This window comes from Falco naumanni, chromosome W (genome assembly GCF_017639655.2).
Source record: "Falco naumanni isolate bFalNau1 chromosome W, bFalNau1.pat, whole genome shotgun sequence".
Classification (NCBI taxonomy): domain Eukaryota; kingdom Metazoa; phylum Chordata; class Aves; order Falconiformes; family Falconidae; genus Falco; species Falco naumanni.
The window spans coordinates 25,901,979-25,925,956 of NC_054079.1; the positions used below are offsets into that span (position 1 = coordinate 25,901,979).

At 38.5% G+C, this 23,978-nt stretch overlaps 1 protein-coding gene across 3 annotated transcripts in view; it reads left to right on the top strand.

Annotated features, from left to right (window-relative positions):
• LOC121080335 (protein fem-1 homolog C-like) overlaps positions 1 to 22,975 on the top strand; it is a 36,110-nt gene extending 13,135 nt beyond the window's left edge. For all 3 annotated transcript variants that reach the window (XM_040578261.1, XM_040578262.1, XM_040578263.1), the window contains exon 3: positions 16,149 to 22,975. In XM_040578261.1, the coding sequence (XP_040434195.1) occupies positions 16,149 to 17,458 (1,310 nt within the window). In that variant the 3' untranslated portion in view covers positions 17,459 to 22,975. The remainder of the gene's footprint in view (positions 1 to 16,148) is intronic.
• Positions 22,976 to 23,978: the final 1,003 nt, after the last annotated feature.

Below are 23,978 nucleotides of genomic sequence, written 5' to 3' on the forward strand. Positions count from 1 at the left end.
ATAAAGACAGTTTAATAGGTAAAGCAAAATAAGGAATTCATTCACTACTTCCCATCAGCAGGCAGGTGTTCAGCCATCTCCAGGAAAGCAGGGCTCCATCATGCGTAACGGTTACTTGGGAAGACAAAACACCATCACTCCCAAACATCCTCCCCTTTCTCCTTCTCCCCCCAGCTTTATATGCTGAGCATGACATCATATGGTATGGAATATCCCTTTGGTCAGTTGGGCTCAGCGGTCCCAGCTGTGTCCCCTCCCAACTTCTTGTGCACCTCGGCCTACTTGCTGATGGGGTGGGGTGTGAAGCAGAAAAGGCCTTGACTCTCTGTAAGCACTGCTCAGCATACTAAAAGATCCCTGTATTATAAGCAGTTTTCAGCACAAATCCAAAACATAGCTCCATGCTAGCTACTATGAAGAAAATTAACTCCATTCTAGCCAGAACTAGCACAGTTATGTATACAAAGTATAGAGATGTAAAACAGTTTTCTTTTGCACTGTGTATGTATGCGTCACTGATTTTTGAAAGTGTCTTCTAGCAGCTTTAATAAATTATTTCCCTCAAGTGCTCTGCATAAAATGAAAAATTAAAAAATTCATTGTTTTATGAACAACTTCACTTTACAAAGTTGATTGATTTCATCTGTGAGACTGCAAAAATATATACATGTGGTTTATTTTGAACATATGAAGAAAAAAATTAATTGAAGGATTGACCATTGTGTCAAATTCAGCAGCTGAGTATATTTTCAGGAAGAGATCTTTGGTATGATATCATACTGCTATTATATTTTTTAAATCAAATTTTAAACTTACAAAGTCTTGCTATCTAGAAATTTGGTGAATCATTTTGAAAATGTTGGGTAGTGAATGTAGTTAATATTTGTGGCAAATTAAGGGAAATCACTTTGTGTCACTACTTCAATTTCTTTCTTCCCGATGTCACAAGCTACCAGCTTATTTTGAGAATAATTTCTTTCTGATATAGACACAACTTCATTAGACACACCTCCCTAAATGAGCTACTTTTTAAATTATTATTTAAAGACTGGATAGTTAGGGAATTAGTTCTGTGATACGTTGATATGTGAAGCATTTGTGTAATGTTCATACTACCTTTGTAAAAGTAGGAATATAATGAAAGAATGAAACATGAAACTATGACATCAGTTTGTTTGATGTTTTTTTCCCCCTAATATGTCTTTGTGATATTTGGATTATTCCTTTTTGCTCTTGTTTTTAGAGAACACTATTAGGTGGTATGAACAGTAGAGTTTTTTATAGATAGAAAACAGTATTAGCAATACAGTATACTGCAATATAACAGCACCTTCTCTAGCAGAGAAGTGCTATGACTAGCATCATATTTCCAGTACAATTTTGTTCTTGTGAAAGAATTAGAAGTTTCTCATGTTGTAATACTAGCTAGCTTCTACATGTGATCAAATTCCAGCAGATCACATAAAAATTAGAACTGGATTAAGAAAACTTAATGAAGTCTGCTTTGAAATAATCATCCTTAAATTGAAGAATGCTTAAAAAATTTGACCAACATCTCTGTATGTGTTTCTCTTAGCTGCTTATCAAAGAGAATGACTTTCAAAGGACACTTGCTTCTTTTCAGCCTATTTCCTCTTTAATACAGCAGTAGATCTGTTGTTTTAAATTTTTTACTAATAAAATAATTTGTTACAAAAATTGGATTGACTTAACCACAGAATTGCATAGATAGTTGTCGTCATTTAACCCTGGCTGGCAACCAAGCACCACACAGCCACTTGCTCACTCCCCCTCACCCAGAGGGATGGGGAAGAGAATTGGAAAGGAATCTTAAAACTTAAGGGTTGAGATAAGAACAATTTAATAGGTAAAGCAAAAGCCATGCATGCAAGCATAGCAAAGGAAATAATTCATTCACCACTTCCCATGGTCAGACAGGTGTTTGGCCATCCCCAGGAAAGCAGAGCTCCATCATGTGTAATGGTTACTTGGGAAGACAGATGGCATAATGCTAAATGTGTGTGTGTCCCCCTTTCCTTCATCTTCTCCCAGCTTATATACTCAGCATGATGTCCTATGGTATGGAATACCTCTTTGGCTAGTTCATGTCAGCTGTCCTGGCTGTGTCCCCTCCCAATTTCCCATGCCCTTCCAGCCCTCTGACTGGCAGGGCCCAATGAACTGAAAAGTCCTTGACTTAGTATAAACATCACCCAGCAACAACTAAAAGCATCAGTGTGCTATCAACATTGTTCTCACATCATAGCCAAAACACAGCACTGTACTATCTACTGAGAAGAAAATTAACTCTATCCCAGCTGAAACCAGCGCAGTAGTGTTCAGGCGCTTTATTTCCGTCACTGTAGACAATATAGTATTTTTGAAGTGGATAATAGTTGATTTGCCATCCTTATATTTGAACAGTTACATTTATGGGTAACGTGTGGAACATAGTTTTAATATCTAACTCAAGGTCTATCTGCTATGTCCTCTTAAATTCTTCCTCAAATTTAATACTTGATAATTGTTGGGTAGATGGCTGGAATTCTTATTATTTAAGGTTGGGGTTTGTGTGTTTTGTTGGGTGGTGGTTTTTTTTGTTTAAGTTGGGAGCTCTACATCTATCTGCTCATGTCCACTTTTAGTTTATGGAAATTTGTGTTCCTATAATATTTTTTTCCTGCTGCTGTTACATTCAAAATGAAGTGAGGTGCAGCCACTAAACTTTAGTGGTAGTTGCTATCCTTTAGTAGTTTGTGCATTGCTTGAAATAACTGTGGTCTCCAAGGCCTATATAATAGAAGTAGCTAAAAAATTACCCTATTTCTAATATGCTGTTAGTAACTGCTGTTTTAGCAAATTATAATACTAATAAAAAGCAAATTTCTTAACGAAGGTGTCCTGGTTTCAGTTGGGACAGAGTTAATTTTCTTTTTAGTAGCTGGTGCGGTGTTGTGTTTTTGATATAGTATGAGAATTATGTTGATAACATGCTGATGTTTTAGTTGCTAAGTAGTGCTTACTCTAAATCAAGGACTTTCAAGTTTCCCATGCTCTGCCAGTGAACAGATAGCAGATGCACAAGAAGCTGGGAGGGAGCAGAGCCAGGACAGCTGACCTGAACTAGCCAAAGGGAAATTCCATACCATAGAACATCATGCTCAGTATATAAACTGGGGAGAGTTGCCTGTGAGCTGCTGATTGCTGCTGGGAGATTGGCTGGGCATCGGTCAACAGGCGGTGAGCAATTGTTTTGTGCATCACTTGTTTCTCTTGGGTTTTATTCCCCTCTCTCTTTTTTCCCTTTACATTACTGTTGTTATTATTACTACTTTAATTATTAAAGTGTTCTTATCTCAACCCATGGGGTTTACTTTTTTCTGATTCTCCTCCACATCCTGCTGGGGGTAGGGGGGAGTGAGCAAGCGGCTGTGTGGTACTTAGTTGCCAGCTGGGGTTAAACCATGACAGAAGGAGATCCAGGTGGAGAGAGTACTGAAAATCCTTGGTGTTTTAGGAATATTTCCACATGTTCTGCATAGCTGTGTTGTAAACTAATGACATATTAACTGTTGGTTTGTACCTGAATTTATGTAGGCAATGGCTATACCTAATTTGTGTGAATTTTTGCACTATCAGTGTCATAGCATACATCTCTGGCAACTGATGAAAGAGTGTAAAGGGCAGCATTATATGGTGATGGATTTACAGTGTATAATATGAATAGCTTGCTGTTGATCCTATTATCAAAGCTAGCAAGTTGTTTATCAATAGCTGTCAAGCAATTGTAAAAACTTTGGTTACTAGTGCATTTTGATTTTTCTTTAATATGCTTTTGTTATGACTAAATATCTGAAAAATATTGACTTGAAGGTAGAAAATAAAGGATTGTAAACATGTGATAACATATAAAGATTAAATATTTGTGACCTAAGGATTACGTCAGTATTTCAACAAGCACGATATGGTCTGTAATAAAACATTTTTGAGAGGGTTTTTTATTTTTTAAATCAACTAACACCTCAAATATAACTTAAACTACATGCACTAACATTTTGCATTTTAAATGTTAGTTAAATTTGCCCAGCTAACACAAGGTTCTGACATACATTGATGCAAACACTTGTAGTTATGAATCTTTTTAATCCCAAGCCATGTCTAGATTGGCATTAGAATTGGCACCCTCCAAAAGACCTTTCTAGTGTTTTAGAGCTCTGCTGTGAGTGAGGTAGTATGGACTTGAATATACCCTAAACTGGCTACGTTAACAGTTGGCTCAGCCTAATACTCAGGTGGATCTGTTTTTGGCTTCATCACTGAGTGTTCCAGAAGTGTAAATGTCCAGAGGAGTCAGTCAGTATTGACTTCTGGTTTGACAGCTATAATTAAGTTTTAACTGGACTTTCTTCAACACAGCAAGATTACTTTTATAATGTGCCTGTGCATTGGCAAGCTGGTTTTGAGTATTTATCTGCTTTTGATCTCTCTCCACCTTAATATTTTAAAGGTCTCATGCTTGTCAATCTGGAGGTACGAACAGTTTTCCATAATAAAGAAGGAATTATAGTTAATAAACTACAGTTGACAAACCAAACTTTTGATCCACCTAAACTTGGAAAAAATCTGTTCCTATGATTGGAAATTTTGTTGGTCTCTGTATGAACTGTAATGTGACCAGACCAGTTTATAGGTGAAGCTTCAGTCACTGACTTAATGCTCCATTAGTGACAAAAGATTGCCTAGGGTATTTGAGACTGAAGATCACTTCCTATTAAGACCTGGGTTTAGTTTCATGAGTCTTAATCTAACAGATAATTTTGGGTGCCACTTTGTGTGTGGTGTCTTCCTCGGCTTTTTCTAAGTGATAGTAAAATAGTTGGCCACTATTCAGAAATGTATTGGAAAAAGAACATTTAGCAAGTTAAGCTCACTGTATGTTGATAAACAGTCTAATGTTTTGTGGGTTGGATTTGGTGTTTTTGTTGTTTTGGGTGACGTGCGGAATTAGACTCTATAACTCGAAAGTTATAAAGTAGGTATGTTTATTGCGCGCAGATGCACGGGGGATCGCTCCTCCACAAGCGTGCATGCCCGAAGTGACGAACCATCTCACATTTATACAATTAAACAAATGAATATTCAATTAACGCCTATACATATTCCTTACCTAAACCCCGCTTCGTATGTTAATTAGCTTATCAGTCTGTTGCCTGGAATGTGGTGGTCTTGCAGGTTTGTAGGTGATTCATGTTCTTGTGACCATCCAATCTTCTCCAGCAAGGAGACTTAGCACTCCCTCCCTCTAGATAGCATTTGAATGTCTCTCATCTTTTCTCATTCTCTTTTAAATAGCCCCTTTGTTAGAGAAAGAAGGGCAGGCGTCTCCCCGTCTCCCCTTTGTTAGAGGAAGAGGGGCAGGCGTCTCCTCAAAAACTGTAGTTGTCTCCTCAGAGCTGTGTGCCTATGTGACCAGACACCGCACCCATGACCAGTCACCATACCCACATTCCTTGAGCAGACATATACAATCACAGTCGGTGTCCATTGTCCCCATTTCACACTATTGTAAGAAACTATGGACTAGGGTATTGTTTATTTAAATTTATGTTAAGTCCATATGTAAATGTAAAGATTAGACAACAAAAGATAAGATCACCGCCAGGTGTGCAGGATGCCACTTGTGAAAAGATAAGATCACCGCCAGGTGTCCAGGATGCCACCAGGTGTCCAGGAACCGACAGAAACAAGGCAATGAGACAAAGGAGGAAGACCAGCAGGAGGCAGAAAACGACCCCTCTAACAACAAAAGCATGACTCCACTACCTCATGAACATGGAAGTAAAGATGTATAAAAAGGGACTGTTTGAACTGCTCAGTACGGCAGTTGGTGGAGCGCAGACTCCCCTGTCGTCCAGCGCTGTCTTTGCTCATATTCTACTTGCTATAATTAATAAAATTTTAATTGGATTATGATCCATTGTGGTCTCAATTTATAACAATTTCTGGTGCCGTGACTCGGATAAGGAACGGTGGGCTTTGGTCCTCCGGGGAGGCGCCCCGCGACATTTCGCGGCCCCGCGACCAACAGCTTACTCCAACCTTACCGACGAACCTAAATTCTAGAATAATGAGCAAAGGAGAAACCGGTAAAATCCCATAAAAATTCTGTGCACGGGAGTCCGGACGAAGACGCAGGACGCGTAAGTATATTGCGAATTTGTTCGCAAGGTTTGCCGTTCGGGCGGGATTGGGTTTCCTGGAATATAACGAGTGAGAGGTTCGATATACTGAACCAAGCGAGTGTGGACTCTTAAGTACTGCGTCTCCCATCTCCCGCGAGGGACTGGGCCAGGAACAAGGGGAGCGAGTGAGTGTATGTTTGTGGATATTCCAGAAGATGGGGGCGAATCCCATGGGAAGGGTACCTACTGTACCCAAGAATACCCCTCTGGCATATATCTTAGACAATTGGAGATATTTCCCTGGAACCCTAGGGAAAGATAAGCAGAAAATGATAGAATATTGTACTAAGATATGGGGAGGGAAGAAGATTTCTAAAAATGTCTTTTGGCTAGTCTATGGGTCAGAAGAAGATTGGGTAAGACAGCAATTAAACCTCTGGGTTAATAATAAAAAAAACCCTTAACCCGGAGGAGAGTCAATATGCGGAGGTGTGGCTAAAAAACCGGGAGCTAGACTTTACCCGCTGAATGAAATAAAAAACTAAACAAAAGAAAAAGAAGGGAGAGTTAGACGAAACCCTTCTAACCCCCCCTCCTTACATTTCTCCTCCTGCTCCTGCAGAGGTCCCCAGAGCGCCCACTCCTCCACCAGAGTCGGAACAAGGGTCTCCCCCTCTTCCTAGACGCGTAACTAGAAGTCAAAAAGGGGCAGCTCAAATATACCGCCTAAGAGAAATGCCCATGGGGGGGACCTCAACCTGTGATCGGATATATTTCTGTGCCTCTAAATTCGGCTGACCTACGAGATTTTAAAAGGACCGAGATGGGAAACTTAATTGAGGACCCACTCGGAGTGGCAGAAAGATTAGATCAATTTCTGGGACCAAACCTTTATACTTGGGATAAGATGCAATCTATCCTTTGTCAATTATTTACTACCGAGGAAACCCAGGGACCCCAAGCAGATATTAAATGGCCACTCCAAAGACCTAATTGGGATAATCAGGATCCGGTGCATAGAACTCATATGCAGGACCTGAGAACTATAGTAATTTAGGGGATTAGAGAAGCAGTACCCCGTGGCCAGAATATCAATAAAGCATTTAATGAAATGCAAAAGAAAGATGAGAGCCCCACTGAGTGGCTGGAACGACTGAGGAAAGCCCTTCAGCTGTACTCTGGGGTAAATCCAGACAACCCTTTAGGGCAAGCGCTCCTCAAAACTCAGTTTGTGGCAAAATCATGGGAAAAACTTTAGTGGAACACTTCAGCAGGAGAGGACAGATAAGGGTAAAAGAAATAATTAAGCAAGAAAAGCAGATGGCCAGCAAGGGCATAAATTACCTCAGACTGATAAGAACACTGCAAATGAGCAAAAGGTGAAAAGTACACCATGAGGAAGACCTACAGCCTTCCTCCCATAGACCACTGCCCACATTCTAAAGACCCCGGCCCACAATTTTTGGAAGAATCTGCGCAAGCGTGAAAGACTGATAAGCTAATTAGCATATGAAGCGAGGGTATAGGCGTTAATGGAATATTCATTGTTTCATTTTATAAATATAAGATGGTCTGCCCCTCTGGGTGTGTACGATTGGTGGAAGGATCCCCCGTACGCCCGGCGCCGACAATAAAGAATACTTAATCACTAAGAAATTCTGAAGACGTTCTTTGAAACAATCTGGCACCCCAGATGGGACGGCTCTCTGCCTGACCGTAGGACCCGCTGGGAAGTGGACTCCCTTGGGTACCCCCGGGATTTTCCCGGAGGGACTCCCCAACTCATCGGATCACTGCGGAGGCAGACAAGAATCCCATCTCCTGTAAGTGATAGTATTCTTTATTGCTGTATTCTGGTATTACCGGTAATCTGGGGTTACCCGTAAGACGGGAAAATTGATTTCCTCAGGGTAACATCTGGGTATGCTTGGGAACTAGTTTCTCAAGTATACGTCTGGGTGTGCTTGGGGACTAGTTTCTCAAGTATACGTCTGGTCTGGAAAACTCAGGTATACTTCTGTGGCTGACACCCTAAGTATACTTCTGGTTCTGTTTGGGTTTTATCGGCATTTAATTGCCATCTAGAATCTGGCAAGTTTGCTTATAAAGCTTATTTGCTGCAGTGTTGCTTATTTTGGTTACCGGATTTATGGAATGTGGAATTTGACTTTGATAATTGTTACTGTGATTTTGGCTATATTTTTGATAATAATAGTGAGCTCTTGGTGTTGCTGTAGAAAGATACCTGTGTGTTGCATTTTGTAAGTAGTAATTCTGTAAGTGATAAGTGTGTTCTGTGAGTGTAAACTGGGAAAAATGGGAGGAAAGCAGAGTGGTGGGATTTTAAAGAAAAATCCGCTAGGGTGTGTTTTGAGTCATTGGAAGGATATTGGAGGATCCGCTGGTGGAAATGTGAATAAGAAAACATTGATAAAATATTGTAATCAATGGTGGCCGCTTTATAAGCTGGAATGTGGAGAAAAGTGGCCTTTTAATTAATAATTACAAGGTTATTAATAATTGTTATACTCATTTATTCTGGAAATGTGAGAACATTTCTGTATTCAGTATATTACAAATGTTGGTATGTGGTTATTGTCTTGAACATCCGAGGGGTGAATGTGAACCTCTGTATGTTTTAAAGTGTATATGGTGTAAAGAATTATTATATGTATGGTGGCGACAAGAAATTGAATGCCCTGACTGTAAGGTTTGGACGCCTTGGGATAAGAGAGAGAGCTGTAAGTGAAATTAGAGTCTCTGTGGCTGGGATAGCGATTGAGATAATAGTAAGAAAGGTCAGTGGAAGGAAATGGGGGGGGCAGCTGGGGGAAGCGTGAATAAGAGAACTTTGGCTAAGTACTGCAATCAGTGGTGGCCCCTGTATAAGTTAGGGGACAGAGAAAATGGCCCTTAAACGGCACACTGAATTATAATGTTTTGCTAAAATTAATGTTATTTTTAAGGCGAGAGGAAAAATGGGATGAAGTAATGTATGCTGGTATGTTTTTCACTCTGAGGAATCACCCAGAGTGGCAAAAGAGTGTGGTATTAACCTAGCTCCACAAGATCCCTTAATATTAGCAATGGAAAAGGATCAGAGGGGAGGTTGTGGTTCCTTCTATGGAGCAACCAGAATGAAACACGTTGTAAGATAAAAAACTTGTGCTAATGTATGTAAGATCTGAAGCCGGGGGGGGGGTGGAGAGTAAAAAAAAACACAACCCTGTGAAAGTGTTAAAGTATTGGGGTGAGTTTGTACAAGCCCCTGTACCAGCTCGAAGGTGCGGCTGAGTCACGCTGGACGCATGGCAGGGTGTTTGCTGTTTGCCTGCAAAGGCTGATATGTAATAACACAGACTTAAAGCAACAAGTAGCAGATTTGCATTCAGGGTATGAAAGAGTTAAAACAGAAGTGCTGCTGCAGAGGCAAGCTTGTGTAACCTGCAGAGCAGGAAGAGCATCTCCTGCCCCGAACCCTCCTGATGGTGGGGAGGAGGGGATTGCTGTTGCTGACAATTGAGCAGAAGGACCTGACAATGTCACCCCAATTGCTGCAGCATTTGCAGCACAACAGGACCGGTAACGGCCCCTCTAGGGCAGGCAGTGGGTCTGAGGAGAGTAAAGGTGAATCTCTGATGGGGAAATTTAGATGTTTGAAAATTAGTTGTGAATAGGACTGGATAAAGGTTCGAGTTGATTTTTACTAAGGTAATCGTGATGTAGAAAAGTTGGTGAATACAAAACCAACTTATTTGGTGTTAAACTTCAGTGAAAAGAATTTGTTACAGTTGTGGGAGCTGCTGGCCACCAGGAAAAAAATCCTGAAACCTTTAAAAGTAAATGTTGAGCTTATCTTTAATTCAACAGAAAAGTGGAAGAGAGGACCTCCCTGAAGTAAAAGAAATCTTTAACCAGGTATATCTGGAAGTAAATTCCAGGTAAGGGGAAAAATGCTTTCCCTGTTAGAGTAGAAATGATAAACGGGAGGCCTGCCTAGTTCAGGTAAAACAATATCCCTTGGTCAGCAAGGCTGTGGGGAATATTGCATAAAAACTAAAATAAAATACACTCTGTAGTAGTTCTACTAATGTAAATCTGTGTTTTACCATGACTGTGACTTGTTATGGGATGTGCAGATGAAACTCTGCATTGGCAACGAAGTACAAGGAATAAGGTTGGTCAAGTGCCTCCTACCACAATCAAGGGCAAGACTGGGTTGGCCTCGGTGTTTGCCACCAAGAAGGATCTTGAGCTCTGCTGCTGGCTGCAACCCAGTAGGCGTTGAGCGGTGGGGACATATGCCATGCCAGACCTTGATGTGAGGAATGGCCCCCTCTGTTATAAGAGGGTCTTCCAGGAAGGAAGAACATAAGATGGCCCATTAAGGCACTGATTTGGAAACTGGAAACCGCCTGGCCGACCATGAAGCCATACAAGTAGCAGAGGAGGTAGGAAAGGAGGAATTATCCTTAATACCAGACGGTAAAATCCAAACTGTAAGTACAGATCAGGAGCCAAATTATTCTAAAGAAAACTTAAAGGTCATTCAGGACATGAATGATAAAATAAATAAGTAGACTTATTTGAGGGATGGTCGTATAGTGGTACCATCCAATTTAATATGGACCACAGCCGTAATAGAACATAATAAGATGCATTGGGGAGCTGATAATTTATATAAAAGTCTAAATCAGAAATTGATAGGGCAGAACTTGTATACTGTAATAAAACAGGTGACTCAGCGATGTGAAATGTGTTTGAAAATTAGCCAGGGCAACAATGGCAAGTTGATTTTTCCAGACTCCCAAGAATTGAGGGGGTACCAATATTTATTAAATGAATGAACACCCCAACGTATCATACAGTATTATAAACCTGCAACTTGGAATCCTAATGAACTTATTAACGGCGCTCGAGAACCTATCTACAATCTGAATCATATCATTCGTCTACAGGCTGTCTTGGAAATTATTACTAATCAAACAGCTAAAGCTTTTGATGTGAAATGCAATTTATCAACACAGGATGGTTCTGGATTACCTGCTAGCCGAAGAAGGAGGTGTTTGTGGTAAAGTAAATGTTTCCAATTGTTGTTTGAAAATTGATGACAATGGTGAGGTAGTTAAACAAATCACATCAGAGACAGGGAAGTTAGCCCATGTTTCCGTCCGAACTTGGAAAGACGAATATTGACTTGTTTTCCTGGCTTCTCGGGAGCCCCTGGGTAAAACGAATCCTATTTTATTTGTTATGTGGATTAGCCACCTTATTGTTTTTGCCATGTGCTGTTCCATGTTTTATAAGATTAATTCGACACGTTATAACTAACATGCAATTTGCTATTATGGTTTCACCCGATGGCGTTAAACAAATGCGAGTAGTATGACAAAATGTACACACAAAATAACATTTTAATAGCCAACAAGAATTTGGAAACAATTGACTCTTAACAATTCAGATAACAATGTAGGCTGAGTAAGAAAAAAAATAAAATAGCAACAAAAACAAGCGCCAGGAATGCAAAGACGAGGATATGGTAACGTCTTTTATACTTTTCCACCTCCGCCATAAGTTCTTGACGTGAGATGACAGAAAAACGCACCCTCTGCCTAAACAGCAACAGGAAGAAAAAGTTTTTGATCTTCTTTCTAATGAACCATATAGGTTAAACGTTTTGAGAACACTCACCTTACAGAATGTTCGGAAGGGGAAATGTCCACTCTAGACCCTTCTTCCCTGGCAGGTGACGTGGTGGTCTGGTGGTGAGAAAACCTTACATTGAAAACAGGGACCTGTCATTTGTCCATAGTGCCATAAATGTTACCATTAATAGACTTACCGGAGTGGTAAGCTCAGGAAATGGGTTTGGGATTTCATCTGGGCGTGCAGTAGCCATTGTTTGTCACGCGAATGGTCCGTGTATACCTTTGAGCATGCGCATGCGCGATTTTAAAGCCCCACAGAATGTGTTGGAAAAATCTGGAAAGACCGCACATGCGAAATCCCTATAGTCTAGCCATGATAGTGACGCATGTAAAAAAAAAAAAAAAAAAAAAAAAAAAAGGAATGTGTTAAGAAAAAGTGTATTACCCAATTATGCCTATTGTAATTGTGACGTATTACCTTGTGAGTGTTACGATAAATGTTGGGATTGTGGAAAAAGGTTTGTTCACAGTGCCGAGAATGAAAGCAGTGTCTAATAAACAATAATAGGATAAAAAGAAAAAGGGGGGATTGTAAGAAACTATGGACTAGGGTATTGTTTATTTAAATTTATGTTAAGTCCATATGTAAATGTAAAGATTAGACAACAAAAGATAAGATAACCGCCAGGTGTGCAGGATGCCGCTTGTGAAAAGATAAGATCACCGCCAGGTGTGCAGGATGCCGCTTGTGAAAAGATAAGATCACCGCCAGGTGTCCAGGATGCCACCAGGTGTCCAGGAACCGACAGAAACAGGGCAATGAGACAAAGGAGGAAGACCAGCAGGAGGCAGAAAACGACCCCCCTAACAACAAAAGCATGACTCCACTACCTCATGAACATGGAAGTAAAGATGTATAAAAAGGGACTGTTTGAACTGCTCAGTACGGCAGTTGGTGGAGCGCAGACTCCCCTGTCGTCCAGCGCTGTCTTTGCTCATATTCTACTTGCTATAATTAATAAAATTTTAATTGGATTATGATCCATTGTGGTCTCAATTTATAACACTATTTCTCCATATCATGGGGGGTTTTAATATTTAGAACTTGCACTTAAATTGTTTGAGGAGACAAAATGTGATCACAGCTCCTGTTCTACTATAATTATAAAAAACTGTTAACCTTTAGTCCTAATCTGAAAATAGCTTTTTGCATGCCTTTGGTATGAAGTTGATTAATGTGGTAGCTAAATCCTTATCCAGTGTGCTTGGATTGAGACTCTGCTTGTCTTGAATAACTACTGTTCTTCCTTATTACTCTTTCTGGTTACTGGAATTCACAGTGTTAAGCAAGTGTTGAAATGTGCTGTCAGTTCTTCCTCTAATGGCCCACAAGCAAGTTTGAGGAAGCAGCGGCAGATTAATTTTACGTGTAAAGTTTCAGGAAGTGAAAGATTAGAAGAGAAAGTGAGGAGAGGTGCAGGAGCGGGATGGAAACTAGGACCATGCATGGCAATCAGTTAGCTGAGGGGAATGTGCTCGAGCTTGTCTAGACAACAATTAACATGATGAGGCATGTTTGCAGAGCACAGGGGAGTGGGAGACTGATGGCGCCAAGGAAAGATAACACCTTGCTGTTAATTGCTGGTAGTTAACCACCAATCGGGGATTGCCTAGTATGCAAGGCTTAGCTTCAAGAACCAATCTGTTTAAAACGCGCACCTTCTGAAAGTGTATAAAACCGCGTGCTTCTGTATAATAAATTGACATTTGCTTGCATCTAGCTGCGTCCCGTCTCTTCATTCGCCGCAGAGAGGATGGTTGGAATGCTAGCAGTGGAACAGAGGCAAAATGTTCTGTGCCCGTTAACACTTTCATCTAAATAGACATCTAAATTGAGTTTCTACATCCTTCTGCTGTATACTAAAACTCCCAAAACTCTTGGATATGCTTGTTCTTATCCTAGTGGTTTATCTACAGAAGATAAAAGCAAGCTACTACTTGATAATCTAACTCAAAATATAGGATAGAGGTTTGTATTGTGGATCTAAAGCGTCTGGTTCTGCTGGTGACAAGCAGGTATTGAATTTAGAGGATGGTCATCATGGTTTCACCTGATATTTCTGAATTTTGATTTTTTTTTCATCCAACTTTGACTTCATACCCCCTTACCAAGTTTCTCATTAAAAAGGAAATAAGAATGCTGTGAAGTCAAAAGCTAGAAGATACCAAGATTATTTACATAAACTTAACTCAAATTCTTATAAATGGAATGAGAACAAGGAACAAAATTTCTGTTTCTGAAGTGTATTTAACAAATATGAATCTTTTTGCCCTCTTTTTTGCCTTTTTTTCTTGTAGATAGATATATACATGTACCAATGTCAAATATTTTTGCATTTGAATTTAACCTATTTAAGACAGCATGAACAATACATTCTGGGCAGAATTAATCTGTTAATGGAAAGCCTTTATGTCCATCTTATTTTCAGTTTATTTCAATGCAATGTTCAGCTTTTAAGACAAATCTCAGGCATGCTTTAGGGACTGATTTGAGTTTTACTGGCTAAACACTCTTCATATAAACAGTGAACTGCACGTTCTAGAGGTTGGAGCCTGGGGGAGGGGGGAAGTACTTTAAGAAAATGTATAAAGGTAAATCTAAGCTGTTGAGATCAGGAGGCTGTATACCTACAAAAATGCGCTTTTCCCAAACATCAACTGAAGATTTCAAGGCTACTGCTTTGTTTCCCTATTTCAGTTCTGTCAAAGTCCACTGGAAATCAGTGTCTTGTTGGCATAGAAAAAACTCTGCCAAAAATACAAATGAGGAAGTTTTAGGAAACTTTCTCTCTGAACTTTTTAAAAGCCAAATCAGTGACTTGGAAAAGGAGTTCTCGCTTGAGAATGTGGAAACTTGCTGATGGTGTAACAGATACTGATGATCTGAAGGTCAAGTAAACAAGAATTTGCAAGGCTAGTGGTATAAGACATTTTAATTGGGGAGTGGGGGTGGGTGGGATTCTTACATGGGTATGCTGTTAATTATTTTCATGTTAATAAAGTGGGAAGCTGAAAAGTTGGTATGCCTTTCCTTTCCAATTTTCCTCCCCATTCCTCTGGGTAAGTGAACAGCTGCATGGTACTTAATTACCAGCTAGGGTTAAACCATGATAGGCTGAACTGTAGTATATGAAAAAGAAGCTAGATTTAAATTTTGTGGGTTTAAAAGCAATCAACCATGCAAGAGGCTTTATTATGTTAGGGAGGGAGTTATTGGTCATCCATCTTCCTGTTTTCCCCAGTGAAATACTCCATATATGATCTTAAGCAAAACTTTCTTCTACTTGAAGCATAGTAGTTAAATATTTAACTGTAGTGGTTTTAATTTGCTGCAAATGTTTTTCAGTCAGGTGGCACTAGTGCTTGCTGGAAATTTCACCACATAGTGTGAGTGCCACCTGAATGCCTTTAGCATGACATTGCACATTCTCATAATGAGAAATAATCTTAAGTGATAAGATTTATAGGATAAATGACTGTATGTTGTGTGTTGAAGGCATTGTTTGAGATTTTGGGGTTGGTTTTGTTGGGGTTTTTTGGCTTTTGGGAATCCTGAGCAGAGGGGTTAATGTGGGACTTCAGGATAAAGACCTAATAAAGTACTAAGAATAGTTTGCGTGTATACATAGGCTTGACAAAATAAGCAGGTCCCTCAGAATATTCTGGCATTCTCTGAAGCCCCAGAGTGTGTTGTGATGAGTTGTATTTGCCTTTGTGTACAATTATTACCTTGGAACACTTTATTCAAAGGCTTTGGATGAAATAGAAAGGAAGAGGTACAGTGTAGAGGTGAGCAAGGCCAATGCTGAGTTAGCACAGCTTTAATTTTTATACAGATCTTATCTTTTTTTTAATTGTGGATGGAGATGGGGAGGAAGGAAGGAAATTTGACAAGGGAAGAAGGGAAAATATAACCACTTAAGATGGCAAGCTTAGGTTTCTGTTTTATACTTGAAAGCAGATACAAAATTGCTCATGTAATAGAGAATTCTGGTTTCAATTTTGAATAATGAGACATAAGTGTCCTTAAAAATCTGATTAATTCTTTTGGGTAATAACGTCAAGTATTTTGATTTTTATAACTGCCTGGTAACCTTGATGTTTTAATCAGGTCTTGAATGTTTTAACTTGTCATTTAAGCCTTTCATAGTCTGTAGATGTCAAAGCAGATTTTATTTCTTTTTTTTAATTATTAGTGTGGTGATATTTGGACTATAAATTGATTATGATTTATGTAATTGTTTTTTCCTTTTGCTAGGAAACACTGCATTACATGACTGTGCAGAATCTGGAAGTTTAGAGATCATGAAGATGCTTCTCAAGTATTGTGCTAAGATGGAAAAGGATGGCTATGGAATGACTCCCCTTCTGTCAGCCAGTGTGACGGGCCACACAAATATTGTGGACTTCCTGACCCAACATGAACAGACCAGTAAGATAGAATGTATAAATGCTCTGGAACTTCTAGGAGCAACATTTGTGGACAAAAAGAGAGATCTGCTTGGCGCTTTGAAATACTGGAAGCGAGCTATGGAAATGAGATACAGTGATAGGACTAGTATCCTGAACAAACCTGTGCCACAAACACTAATTATGGCCTATGATTATGCTAAAGAGGTAAACAGCTCAGAAGAGCTAGAAAATCTTATTGCAGACCCTGATGAGATGAGAATGCAAGCACTATTAATTAGGGAACGTATTCTTGGTCCTTCTCACCCAGATACATCCTACTATATTAGATATAGAGGTGCTGTCTATGCAGACTCTGGAAACTTTAAGCAATGCATCAACTTATGGAAATATGCTTTGGACATGCAGCAGAGCAATCTAGATCCACTGAGCCCTATGACAGCGAGCAGTTTACTATCGTTTGTTGAACTCTTCTCCTTCATGCTGCAGGACAGGGCAAAAGGCCTGCTAGGAAGTACTGTTACATTTGATGATCTCATGGGTATACTGTGCAAAAGTGTTCTGGAAATAGAGCGGGCTGTGAAGCAAATCCAGTGCCCTCCTGATCCAATACAACTGAACAAAGCCCTTTCTATCATTTTGCATTTAATTTGCTTGTTGGAAAAAGTACCTTGCAGCTCAGAACAGGAGCATTTTAAGAAACAGACTATTTACAAGTTTCTTAAGCTTCAGCCTAGAGGGAAGAATAACTTCAGTCCACTTCACCTTGCTGTTGACAAGAATACTACATGTGTGGGCCGCTACCCAGTTTGTAAATTCCCCTCTCTACAAGTTACTGCTGTCCTGGTGGAATGTGGTGCTAATATAAATGTCAGAGACTCAGATAACAACAGTCCTTTACATATTGCTGCGCTGAACAACCATCCAGGCATCATGAATTTTCTTATCAAGTCAGGTTCGCACTTTGATGCCACAAACTCACATAAACAAACTGCTAGTGATTTGCTGGATGAGAAGAAAATGGCAAAAAACTTAATCCAGCCTATAAATCATACTACGTTGCAGTGTCTTGCTGCTCGTGTTATAGTGAATCATAACATATGCTATGCAGGACACATTCCTGAAAAACTAGAGAAATTTGTTTTGCTCCATAGATAGTGTGCAGTCCCAGAGTGCTGTTGTTGAAGCATGACTTGGTGGCAATGTTGTGATAGACCAGTATTCCCTTACTTTGCCTCATCTTGCTCTCACTAGCTAAAGCATTGTTAGCATCGCATCTGTAGAGTTGGTTAACCAATATTTGAATATGCCATATATTATATTTTGTGGATTATTTAGAAATAATGTGCCATATTTAGACTCTTAAATTGTTGGCCAGAGGCTTGTCTATTCTGATCTTATGTGCCTGTTGGATGTTTAGAACTGAGTTGAATATTTTCCACTGATGTCTTTTTGCTACAACTGTTGTGTGGATTTTATACAGTTGAAGGGCCATCTTTTTTGGTTTTGCTTGAGTATTTCTACTCTTACTCTATTCTTTTTCTATGGACTTGTTAAACCGTGCAAGTTGTATAGACTTGTTAACATTGGCAACTACCATAAGTGCTTTTTATCTTCTCTATGCACTGATTTAAATGTGACTTGTGTGTGTGTGTGTGAACATATTTTTGTGCAGCAGTTGGCCAATTTCAGTTTAAATGCCCATTTTGATTTGCAGTTCTGTTTGGAGCTCTTTTTGAGAATGCTGCCTTCGTAGCATGACAAATTTTGGGGCTACATATCACCTTTCTGAACTGGGGTTTAACTGTTTTATTCTAGCTGTAACTGATGTTGCTTTCCTCTTGAACCTCTGGAAATCTGTGCTAAATTTGGGAGAAGGAAAAATCTCTCTTGTTCTCGTGGTAATCCACTTGAACTTTTAATCTGATAATTGTTCTCTCACATCATGCAGTTAGGGGAAGATTCCTCTTCATGTACAACTGACAGCTTTCCTTTTGCAGTAATGTCTTGCTTGTGTTGATTATGTGACTAGATGTAAAGTTTGTTCAATGTTTAACCTCAAACTTAATGATACAGTCTAATGAGGAAATAGATTAAATGTATGTCATAGTTTAAATTTACAAATCAACTTCTTAAGCTACAAAAGAAACTAAAGCACATTGGTGATGTGATGCTTATCAGTCCAGTAATATAGGCATCATTATGACATAGTAAATGAATGTATGCCAGAGTAACAGAAATTCTATAGCAGTGTCCTCTTCTTGATTTTAAATCTCTTTATAAATGCATGGTTTTTCCATCTCTTTTATGTCAGCTGTACTTAAAGAAAAAGCAGTTCTGTTGTGTATATATAGTTCCTAATCAAACTTACCTATTTTTATACTTGCATAATAGCTTAACTTTTACAATGGAAAGGGCTCTTTTGACTTGTTAAGAATTCTATAAAATAATTTCATAAATGAGAGTGAAATTCAGGTATTTAATATAAACAAGCACTTTACTGTTCATTAACAGTAGAATTTATTATGGTACATTAGCCCTGCAAATGTCTAAGTGAAAATACTTGTGTTGAGTAGAATACAGTTTACCTGCAAATTTAGTATTCTAGCATAGTGGATATTGTTGACTTGATGTTTCATTTAATTTCATTTTATTTCAGTGATGGGCAGTAAATGGGTTTCTTGTTCCAGAAACTCAACAAGTTGATTTAGGCTTTTGTTGTTGGTAGAGATATTTAAAAGCCAAATTAAGTAGATAAAGGGGGGAAAAATTTAGGAGGGTTTTTTTATATTTGATGTTGAAGCATTTTTCTTTTTTTAGTTAAGTTGATGATGAATGTCTTGACTATAAAAAAGTATATATATTAAAAAAAGTTCATCCTTGCTGCTTGGCTGTTTGAGGGTTTCTCTTAGTGTACAGTAACAAGCTTAGCCATTCTTGGGGAAAATATTGGGATACTTTTAAACAAAGATATATTGAAAGTAGTGCTGTTAGTATATTGCCACTTTCAAACTCATTTTGAAACAACTTTCACCTGTTTGTCCCATGGCATACCTGTATTGTATGAAATTCTGAGTATAAGAAAATCCTATTTGTTTCTCTTGCAAATGTGCAGCAGTAAACTTCTATTAAATTGGCTGACTTTTTTTCTGATTTGTAATTATTAAACTACATGCCACCCAAGTTGTTATTTGTGAGGACAAGTAGTTTGATTTTGTATTTCTTATTTTTTATATGCTTCTCTACTACTCTGTAAGCTGGTGTAATCAACAAATCATACCATGCTAGAAATGATCCTCATTATATTTCAAGTAATAAAAATAGTCTTCTTTCTATAGGTCACAGAGAAAGGGATTTTTTGATCACTGTTTTATACTCTGGAATCTGTACAGCTCTTTAGTGCTTGCAATTTGAATTTGTCTTTATAACTGTGTAATAGTCTGTTTAAAATTATTTAGAGATTATTAGTACAGAAATAGAACTAAAAAAATATGGGGTTATGTCCTGCTATTATTAGCAAAGTTCAGAAAACACCCCAGAAGCGAAAGCATATTGCTATCTAATACATATCTAGTAAATTAGTGAAAATTGCCAGGCCTTAAAGGGCTTATTGTTAGCTACTTGGGTTTGGGGGTTTTCTGTTTGTTTTTAACTTACAAAGTAATGATTTACTGTTGTAATTCTGTCTAAATATCTACCGATACACATCAATCCTAAATATTATCACCTATGTTCAGCATTTAATTTTGCAAAATAATGAGGCTATCTGCTGAATTCTTAACTGATGATGTCAGATATTCAAGTTTAGGTGACTAGATGGATAAATAATGCATTTAATTCCACTTTCTATTTAACCCTGAACGTGTACATTACCTCATTTAATTTTTGCTTCATTTTAAAATAAACCTGTACAGAGCCTATGTTGGGTTATGTGTTAAGGATTAGTTAAAGATTTACTGATTGGGGAAGAGGGTAAGGACAGTAGGCCCTGTCTGAGATGTCTGTGCCACTATGGTCATTGCTAATGGGTACTAGCCCCTCAGTCACTAATTCAAACTATGAATGTCTCCACTTAAGTATAGATATCAACTTTCTGGAGTAGAAGTTTTCTATGGGTTTGGGGGTTTTTTTTGTTCTGTTTTGTTTTTCTTATTATATCTTATTCTTATTTCCCATTCAGAGATGGGAATAAGACTATTTTAGTGAAACATGTTGATGCTAAATGCAATAGTGTTGCTAGCTGAACACAAACTGCAGTAAGGACAAGAAACTAAAGAGCATTCATAAAACACAAAACTGTTATCCTTTTTTTGTCATATTAACTCATTATTTTTCCTTTCTTTTTTTTAATTAAAAGTACTTTTTCAGAGCTGCCAGCCCATAAAGATATTGAGAACATTGAGGAAAAAATTGTATGCCCTGTGGGGGTGAAATAGATATAAAAATTGATTAAATAATTTGCAGGTATGTATTTTTAAAGACAAGGATACTGATACCCCCTTGCTTGTTGAGACCTCTGAAGTTGGATTTATTTTTTAATAAATACTCAAAGCATTCTTCCTTCTAATCTTCTTGGGCTTCCACTGAAGTACTTCAGCCAGGAAGATGAAAAGTATTGTAGTTTAAAAAAGTTGTCCTTGCCAAATCCTAAAATTAGATTTCCATTTTTATATCACTTATGTCAGTAACAAGATTCCAGCTGTCTGTGGTGTCTCTGAGGTTCTGATTGTTAAGCACATGGTATAAAGGCACTTTTTAAAATGCAAGGCAACAGCGTGGTTATTTTTTCCATGTATACTCTGCAGCAGTCCTTGGATAGGAGGTATTTTTATATATTACCTAAATACCAAAAGTTCTCTTAACAGTTGTTTTGAAACTGGTTGAAATTAAGACAGCATTTTAAAAAGTGGAGTTTATAGAAGAAATGGAATGCTGTAGCAAAATTTTTACAAAAGGATTAAAACCTTAATAGGAAAGACATGTGCCTCTTCTCAGTTTCACATCAACTGTAAGTTAATAGTGGCAGGATATGGCTACTCTGGAAATAGCTTTCTTGTGCTTTGAATTATAGAGTGGGATACCTGCTATGCTCTAAAATATTGAAAAATGTGAGTACAAAGACTTAACACTAATTTGTGTTCTGTGACTACAATGAAGTGGTATTTAATGCTTCAAAGTAACTTTGAGGAATGTGATGGAGACATACTAGATTAAATATAGTTTGTTTTATATTGTTCAAATCTCTTTGCTTTGGGTGTGCAAGTAATTGTTGAACCCTCAGTGAGCAGAATGAGAAGTTAATTGTTTGTTTGGTTTTAACTCCATGTTCCATTCTATCACAAAGACTTCCTGTGCAGGGAAATTCCATGTAATTGAAATATTTCAATTATAAATTCAAATATATCAATTCCATGTATTGAAATACTGCATTTTCTACTTAATTTAGCTTCAATATTTTTTTTTAAAAAGAAGTAACAAATATATCTCTCTGCTCTTACTCTTTATGCTCCAAATGCAGATTACATTAAAAATGTTTTGGATAACACCTGTCTGAGTCTATATATCTGTTTTCTTTAGGGTTACTGTAATACTGATTGCTAAACCTCTTTTTCAGTTGAGTATGAATAGTTAAATGTGAATGCTGTAGCTTTAGACTTTGATTATCTTATTAATTATTATACCCTAAACAGACTATCATGTTTCATTCTCTTACTATGAAATGATGGTCCAGCTAAACCTTTCAAATCTGGTGATGGGCAGTAGTAAGGAAGAGGTTTAAACTGGAGGATTACAGGAGACACTTTCACAGTTTTTCTAGAAAATGCAGTTGGTCATGCTATTAACTCTGTTAAAACCTAGTAGTGTTTGTTTATAGCATAAACAAAAGTAACTAGTAAGATCTTGTAATAAATAAGCAACAGATGCTTTTCCAAGAAAGTTGCACAAATTATTTTTTATAGCTTTTGAAGTCTCTTACCATTGCTTCCATAATTTAAAAAGAGAAAAATAAATACTCTAAGGATTAAAGAATTATGGCAAGATCCTTATTAAAGACTTCTTCAAAAGTCTTATGTTCTATAGAACATTACCATCAGAATTTTGAGATCTTTATAGTTAGAGCAGTAGTCATAATATACTTAAAAGGCAGTGTAGACTTCAGAGTTTATCTAGATTTATTCTTCACTGGTAACAAACAGCATCAAGAAGATGAGGCACTGGATGAGGAAAATTGGTCCAGAGCTTTCACAGTAAGATAATTGTTGCATAGATGACTTACTGAATCAAGTATAGATTCTCTTAATTAGGAAAAAAAAAAGAACTTGAAAGAATCACATAATTATTCATCTCTCTGCAGTTGCAGGTGATGATAGATGTTTAGATATGCAGCAGAAACTTCTGGACTATGCCTATGCAAAATCTGTCATCTCTCCATGCCTGGGATTAATTTTCCAACTCCCTGATTTTTCTTTGTGCAGAAGTGTTTCTCCAGCTGTGATGACTTAGAATCATAGAATGATAAAGATCTTTTCCAACCTAAACAATTTTAAGATTAGGTCCAACTGCTAACCTAACACTGTGAAGTCCACCACTGTGGATAATTGGCTAGCTGAAAAAGTTCACATAGACATAGTCCAGCTGGCTGGACAAAAATGCACACTGCTCTCAACTTATCTGAAGTAAAGCAAAAGTTACACAATAACAGGAAGATTTTGGTGGGAAAAGAATGTTGCAGGTGGGAACAGATAACTACAGAAGAGAAACTAGGGGCGGGCTTGGTATTTAGGCAACTAACTAATAATGAGCTTAACTTTTGTAATATGTATGAGCTAATTATAACAAGGCATAAAAGGTGACTGTAAGGGACAATAAACGAAGTCTGCGGATCACTCATATTGAGTGACTGTGTCTTCCCTCCGTCGCGACACACCACTAAATCATGTTCTTAAGTGCCACATCCACACATCCTTTAAATACCTCCAGGGACAGTGACTCAACCACTTCCCTGGGCAGCCTCTTCCAGTGCTTGACCCACCCTTTCAGTGAAGACGTTTTTCCTAATATCCAGTCTAAACCTCCCCTAGCACAACTTGAGGCTGTTTCCTCTTGTCCTGTTGTCTGTTTCTTGGGAGAAGAGACTGACACCCACTTGTCTACAACCTTCTTTCAGGTAGCTATAGAGGGCAATAAGGTCTCCCCTGAGCCTCCTTTTCTCCAGACTAAACAACCCCAGTTCCCTCAGCTGCTCCTCATAAGACTTGTGCTCCAGACCCTTCACCAGCTTCAATGCCCTTCTTTGGACACACTCTAGCACCTCAATATCCCTGTTGTAGTGAGGGGCCCAAAGCCACAGTATTCAAGGTGTGGCCTCACCAGTGCCATGTACAGGGGGATGATCACTCCCCTTGTCCTGCTGGCCACACTGTTTCAGATACAAGCCAGGATTCTATTGGCCTTGGCCACCTGGGCACTCTGCTGGCTCATGTTCAGCTGGCTGTCAACCAACACCCCCAGGTCCTGTTCTGCCAGGCAGCTTTCCAGCCACTCTTCCCCAAGACTGTAGCATTGAATAGAGTTGTTGTGACTCAAGTGCAGGACCTGGCACTTCTCCTTGTTGAATCTCATAGAGTTGGTCTCTGCCCATTGATCCAGCCTGTCCAGATCCCTCTGTAGAGCCTTC